This window comes from Haliaeetus leucocephalus, unplaced genomic scaffold (genome assembly GCF_000737465.1).
Source record: "Haliaeetus leucocephalus isolate CR32 unplaced genomic scaffold, Haliaeetus_leucocephalus-4.0 Scaffold422, whole genome shotgun sequence".
In the NCBI taxonomy this organism is placed as follows: Eukaryota; Metazoa; Chordata; class Aves; order Accipitriformes; family Accipitridae; genus Haliaeetus; species Haliaeetus leucocephalus.
In genome coordinates this window covers 14,992-21,703 of record NW_010972858.1, presented here as the reverse complement: position 1 = coordinate 21,703, position 6,712 = coordinate 14,992, and the positions used below count along the sequence as shown (strand labels likewise).

General features: G+C 41.5%; 1 protein-coding gene across 1 annotated transcript in view; it reads right to left on the bottom strand.

The window, feature by feature from the left end:
* Window positions 1–5,642: 5,642 nt before the first annotated feature.
* The window catches only part of LOC104835995 (poly(A) polymerase gamma-like), a gene marked incomplete at both ends in the record, with an annotated part of 15,679 nt that continues 14,609 nt past the window's right edge, over window positions 5,643–6,712 (bottom strand). Inside the window, 1 exon segment of the mRNA XM_010574295.1 lies at window positions 5,643–5,761. Within this exon segment, the coding sequence (XP_010572597.1) occupies window positions 5,643–5,761 (119 nt within the window).

The following is a 6,712-nucleotide window of genomic DNA, read 5'->3' as shown; positions in this document are numbered from 1 at the left end:
GGTGCAAAAAGCCCATTAAGAAGTAAACCTGAAGTAATTACAATGTTTCTTAAAAAATCCATGGAATTTAGTTGCTGGATTTTTTAAAACTAGAGTTTATATTCCTTTTACATATCTTAGTTACACATGGTATTGTTTCTGCTTCCTGAATATGCATCTTCAAGCTTCAATGTCAACATAAATACTGGTACAGCTATGCAATTATACAAATATTTGCAGAAGCAAAAGTGCTATGACCTATGTCACAAAAAACTCTGTGGTGGCAGGTGACCCAGTTACTACAGACTTGGTCAGTTCAGGACTTCACACTTGGAACACAGTTAAAGCCTTATTTGCAAAACAGCACTGCTGTAACTGGTCAAGTGGAAACCATGTGACCTGGCATGTTTTCAATTGTAATGTAGACAGGACTTTTCATTTACATAGCCTAGGACTAACATATACTCCTGTTCTGATGCCAGAGGACACCAGAAATGTAGGAAGTGAAAAAAGAAAGGCAGCCACTTGGATAGTTTACTCAGACTATTACTGTTTCATCATTACTATCCCTGCTTGAAAGAATGTTTACTAGTGCCCTTAGAAGAAGAATGGAAAAATAACATTAAATACATAGCTGAATGGAACCACAGAATAAATTATATTTAGCATAGCAATTACAGTTTCTCCCAGACTATATCTATTATGAATGACCTATATTTGTGTGGTCAACTACCCTGCCTTATAAACATCCCTGTAATTAATTTGAAAGAACAAAAACCAGGGGTAAATAAATGTAGTGTTATTTTTGCTCCCTTTAACATGGCTCCTTAGCTATATACAGACAGTTGATTCACCACAACTGATGAAGCAGGACTCTCCAGCCAGGGATGAAGGTGATGGCAAGAACCTCCTAAAGTGATAAAAAAACCCCAACCAAACCACAAAACCCGATTATGGTTTATGAAAACAATAAAGAGCAAAGTAGCTACTGCTTAACAGACTAAAGGTGGGGTTTTTTCCTCTCGCCTTAATAGCGACTATGGCTACTCTATTCTCTAGCAATCCTGTCCAGTTCTCTTTCTTTTGCAATATCCTTCTGTCTGTAAGCCTCTAACCCACAATTCTTTCAACTTTTGCAAAAGACACTGGCTGTCTTCCAACCCAGAGCTTTCTAATGCAGTGCGCATAGCAGTGTTTTATGAACAGAAGTTTGGTATCTTCATAAATGCCTGTTCTGGCTCAGTAGGATGGAGGGGAGCCAGAATTCTCTGTGGCTCCCTTTACAAGAGTGTCTCTATCTTTGCTCACAATATGCTCAAGCAGCAGAGACTGATCAACAGCTTTACTCAAGAAATTGAGGAAGGTGCACACTCCTAAAGCTGGGGAGAAAGTGTATGTCAACTTCCCTCAACTGAGTGTTTCTTCCACTTTTATTTGAGGGGCTTTAAGCAACTTATTAAGCAATAGCACATTCTTAGGCCCTGGAAGCACGCTCGCTGTACTTTTCCACTGCATTGAATAAGCTCTGATTACAGGAATATGTTTATTAAATTTGGGGGCATGCAATAATACATTCATAGCAACACAGTAGAGTTAAGAGTAAAAAACCCAATCACGCACCTCTCTTACAGGCAAAGCTTCCACTTGGGTTGACTGGAATTTTGTCTGAGTGATAAGAATACATAGCCCAGTAAACATAACATTCATTTAAGTATTGTAAGGAACATGGCTACCAGCAACTTGCTGTAAACTTTACCATTCATTCAGAAAGATACAACATACCAGTTCACATACATAACATTCATAACTCAATTGATGCAACTCAGTAGCTACAACCCTTTCCTAAATAAAAGGATTTGGCTTCTACTGAAGCCAAGAGTAATTTTTGACAGTGAATCTAAAGGGGTATAACTTTGGGCCTAAAATGCATGATAATAAAAAAAGTCTGATATCATGGCTGTGAGTTGGAGGCAAACCCATGGCAACACCAAGGTCCTGTGCTGCTCAGTCTTGCAGTACTTAACACATATCTTAGGGATTCACGTTTCACCTAGCCACAGACCCTCTCCAAGTCATGCAGTTCAACATTATTTTGTGATACCTAAGGCCTTTGTAGCTTTAATGCATGGCCTTAAGCATGGAGCCTCCTACGCTGAAATGGTATCACAAGATATCTAGTTTTTCATGACAGTTGACATGATACTTCTGCAAAGATTTACTCGATCACTTAAGAGCTACATTCATCTTTCACATAGAAACTCCAGTTAGATGCTGCAGCAACTGTTCAGCAGCAGCAGAAGGCATCTCTAGCAAAGTGTCTAAGCAAGAATCTCGATGAAGACTATGTAAAAAGCCACCTACAATTTGGACAGTTAGAACTCCAGTATTTTTGCTTTTTTCATTTTTTGTTTGTTTGGTTGGTTGGGGTTTTTTTAGGACATACACTTAACATCCATTCATTTTCTGTAGAGACTAGTAGTAACTCCTTAGAAACTATGTCACCTTTTTTTTTTTTTAAATACAATTCTACTATCAGGAATTATTTGCATTTCTCCTTACCAATCTCACCCACCCCCACAATGGTAAGATATAAGAACTTACCCATCAGCACTTAGTAAGATGTTAACTTGGATCTGACAGTCCTACGGCACTGCACGTTGTGCTAAAATTCTTAGCAAGACATTTTTGTGGAGAACCAAAAATAAGCAAGAAACAAATTTGTGATTATTTTTTTCTGCTTAAGAAGGTAATCAAGGTCTGAAAGGAAAAGTTGTTTTTTACAAGCTTATAAAAAAGCTACAGGAAAGAATAGTGGGCTATCACATACATAGTGGCTTAAAAATCAGCAGCTGGTTTCAGTTATAGTCTCTGGAGATAGTTACAACAGTCCTTAGCTGGATACAGTAACTATTCTGTACTGGGAATCCCCACTGCAAGCATGGATAGCATAACTCTGAAGAAAAAGGGTCAAACAATACAATCATCTCACACATTCAGGCAATTTGGCTTCAGTATCTGGTATTAGCCACAAAATTTCTGTCTGACCCTTCATAAAACGTTAATCTCTGTGCCTTAGAACCCTCAGCTGTTAAAGCAGATATTTTCAAAAACTTCTCAGAAATGTCATAAAGAACTATTCAGTGTTGAAAAAGAATTTGACACTGTGTCAGGGAAAGCCTTGAAAAAAGTGCACAGTAGTAGCAAAACTTAATACAAATAAGGACCTTTTGACGAGCATCCTGGTTCATCCTCTGCCCAATTATTTCAGATAAGAAGTCGTGTTAGTGTTAGTGTTAGTGGCAGCCATTACTTAACAAATACAAGATCATCCCATGTTTCTCCACCAAAGCTCTTCTTAATAAGTAGCTGAAAAACAAAACCACCTAAGCTAAAGGAATAGTGACAGAGAACCAAGTTCACATACAAGCAGGAGCTGATGAAATAATGCAGTCTCACTTAGAAGTCACGAATAACCTGTGGTTAGTTTCTATACTGAAGTCTTAAACTTTTCTAAGTAGTTGCTTTGCTTTTCTTCTTTGACATTTTTAGACCTTCGCACAAGGACAAACAAAAGTGCAGCAGGGTTTCTCCACTGGCATCACTGAAATCAGGGATGACCTTTAAGGCTGAATATTGAGGATTTCTTGGCTGGGCAAAGGCATGTGAGCAATCCAGCCGTTAGGTGGGAACGAAGCATAAGTTTACAAAGTGCTGGAGCAGACAAGGATTCTGTGTCCTTGTACACTGGGAAAAAAGAAGATAAGAAGTGCCTGACAAACAACACCTGGATGCTGAAGAATGAGATAAGTAACTGCTGGACACCTCGTGAAGAAGCTTGCACAGCCAATAGAGAATAAGATAGTGTCGCGTGAAAAAGGGTATTGTACCAATTAGAGTATTGTATAAGGCGTGTGCACAAGCGCATAAGGTATATAACTGTATCAAACGTTGTAGTAAATGGACTTCACTTGATCACATTGGTCTGTGTGTGATGTCCCCTGTGGATCCTCCGCAACAGCTGAACACACACAAGATTTGAGTCTGAACATACGAACCTCTCTTTGAGCTCTGTAGTTGGGCTTCTGGCCAATCCATCTCAGCTTGCTTGTTACTGAAGGGTGAACTAGAAACAACTTTAAATAAGCACGGTCTGGAGAAAATGGAGATATTACCTTTACTGAATTTTCCCCACTTGAAGTCACAACATGTAAGAATGGGAGAGAAGACAAACACACTGTTGATTACTTATTTCTGTAAGAGGAATATAATTTGGTCAACAGATTTATAATTTTACAAGCATGTGCCAAATATTTACCCTGAATTACAGAAAAGTAAACAACTTTGTACTTACACATTTGGTGTAATCCAGCGATTTAGTTAGCAGGGGAACAGAAACAGGGGATTCCCTTGCCTTCTCATTGTTAGTACTTCGGTGTTTGCAACATAGTAATTTTCCTCAAAATAGTGTATTCTTGTCCTGTTTGATTTTCTTAACTAAATCACTGCAAACAATCACTATACCGGAGACACTGTACCCATGATCTTCCTATCATTCATGACTTGACAGATCGGATTTTTGTGTGTGTGTGTAAATGTATTGAACAAAACCTATGCTGGGTTGCTTTACAGACTGTACCAACAGCTGTTATCCTACATAGCAGAAAAGGTACAGTCTTGGTATAGACCTGTAAAAACACTCAAAATGAGTGGGGAAAATTAACCTATGCTATACCATCTAGACAAAACCAGAAGTGAATGTAATGACCAGTTACAGGTCTTGCAAGAAATACTTAGACTTCTGCTTTCATATATACTATTCAGAAGCAGGACCAACTTTCAGTTTCCTGACAGTCTAATGCCTGCCTCATTTGTGAGAGCAGAAAATATGTTACTTAAAATAGCTGTTACTTCTTTAGCTTAGTAATTAGAAATCTCTGTTGTATTGCTCACAACGACAGATTTATGCCCTTCTGCTCAAGTAGTAGAAAAGGCTGTACATAATAAGACATAAATTCAATATCAAAGAAGTAAGAGACGAAAGACAGTCTAACAAAAATCACAACAAACACACTAAAGCAGTGCTGAAGGCATACAGCCAAGCACTTCTACATCAAGTGATTCACAAAACCTCAGCTTTTCTTCTTTGTGTGCATGCACTTGGCTATAACATTTATGATAACTTTCTGTTCTTGCCAAGTGAGCGCACAGGAAAAATGGAGCAGAATTAAAACTGCAGGCACAAAATAAATTACAGCATTTTCTAGCTTTAGTTAATGCTGTAGCAAGTAGGTACTTTGTAGGTTATGGCTAGTCAACACATCCTATTTTAAGGCCACATGTACAGTTACTCCAAGTTTGCCAGAAACTTTTCTTTGGTGTAAGATTACCTATAGCGGGCCTCCAGCTGATTTTCAGGAAAAACACAACAGAAACGACTCAGTCCTTGCTAAGAATGATCATGAGGAACACAGGCTGCTTCAATTAGATTCAAAGAATTTTCAAAACTTTCATTTAGAAAGTCTTAACTTCTCCACATTTCAGAAACAGGGACATTAAATTTAGCACAGAGGCTATGCTGGTGTCACTCTTGGACTTTCTGCTCGTCCTTTGGAAACACGCACGTATCTGGGCACGTCTTGAACCTTGGAAAAGACTGAACTTACCCAGGCTTGCCAGACTTGCTTAGTAGCCAAATTTTGCAGCTTTCTCTCCATTGCACGTCCTGCAGAGAGTGAGCTGGATGGTCCCCGCAGCAGGTGGCTGATTGCCAGGCTGCCACACACTAAAACCAAAACAGGGTAGGTTAGCTCTCCTCTGGTTTCAGGATTCCTGGGATTTTCACTCCATCAGCACAGAATAAAGTACCACCCAGTTCAAATGCAGAGGAAGCAAAGACGGATATGGGTGAGAAAGGAAGATGGGCAAGAGTCTGAGGTCAGAAAAAATGAAGAGAGATGAGGTGTGGGCAAGAAACAAGGTTGGGTGAAGAGAGCAGGTGATTCAGACAGGGTCTTCCCAGCAAAGAGGAACTGCCCAAGGACGAGCAGTCCCAGTTTAATTTTCTTGATTTCTATCCCTTTCTTGATTGTTAGACAGCTGAGAGCTCAACAGCCTGCATATTCTGCAACAAGGTAAGCATCAGCACCCAGGCTACTGTTTTGCCAAGATCCCCCAGAAAAATACACAAGGACCAGCAGCCTGGAGCCCCGAGCCCTCAGGCCACTGGTCAGGGCTGGCAGGCAGCGCAGGGCTGCAGCCATGTTTCCCCGCTGCCTGCCCTCCGAGCACTGTGGCAGTGCAGTCCCACACCAGCAGTCCCAGCTCACGCAGCTCTCGGCCCCCAGCCTGCCCCCGCCACGGGCCCTACGGCAGGAAACCCGCCCCAGCATGGGAAGCCTGGGCCACAGCTCCCCTTCACCCTGCCGGCTTTCCCCACTGGGGAAAGGGCACGCAGCCCCCACAGCCACTCTGCCGTGGGCGGGTGGAGGGACAAGGCTGCAGCCCACTGGGGTGGTCCTGGGGGAGAGGAAGGTGCCTGTGGTCAGGGGAGCGGGTTACTGCTCAGAGCGAGGTGCACCCTAAAGCCCCTTGATTTCCTCTGGGGACAGGGCAGGGAGTGCTTCCAGCCCAGGGTGGCGATGAGCCCCTCGGCTGCACACAGGTACATGGCACGCTACGGCCACAGCTTTTCCTTTACTAGATGGAATAATGCCTAGGACCAGACTCTTCGTAA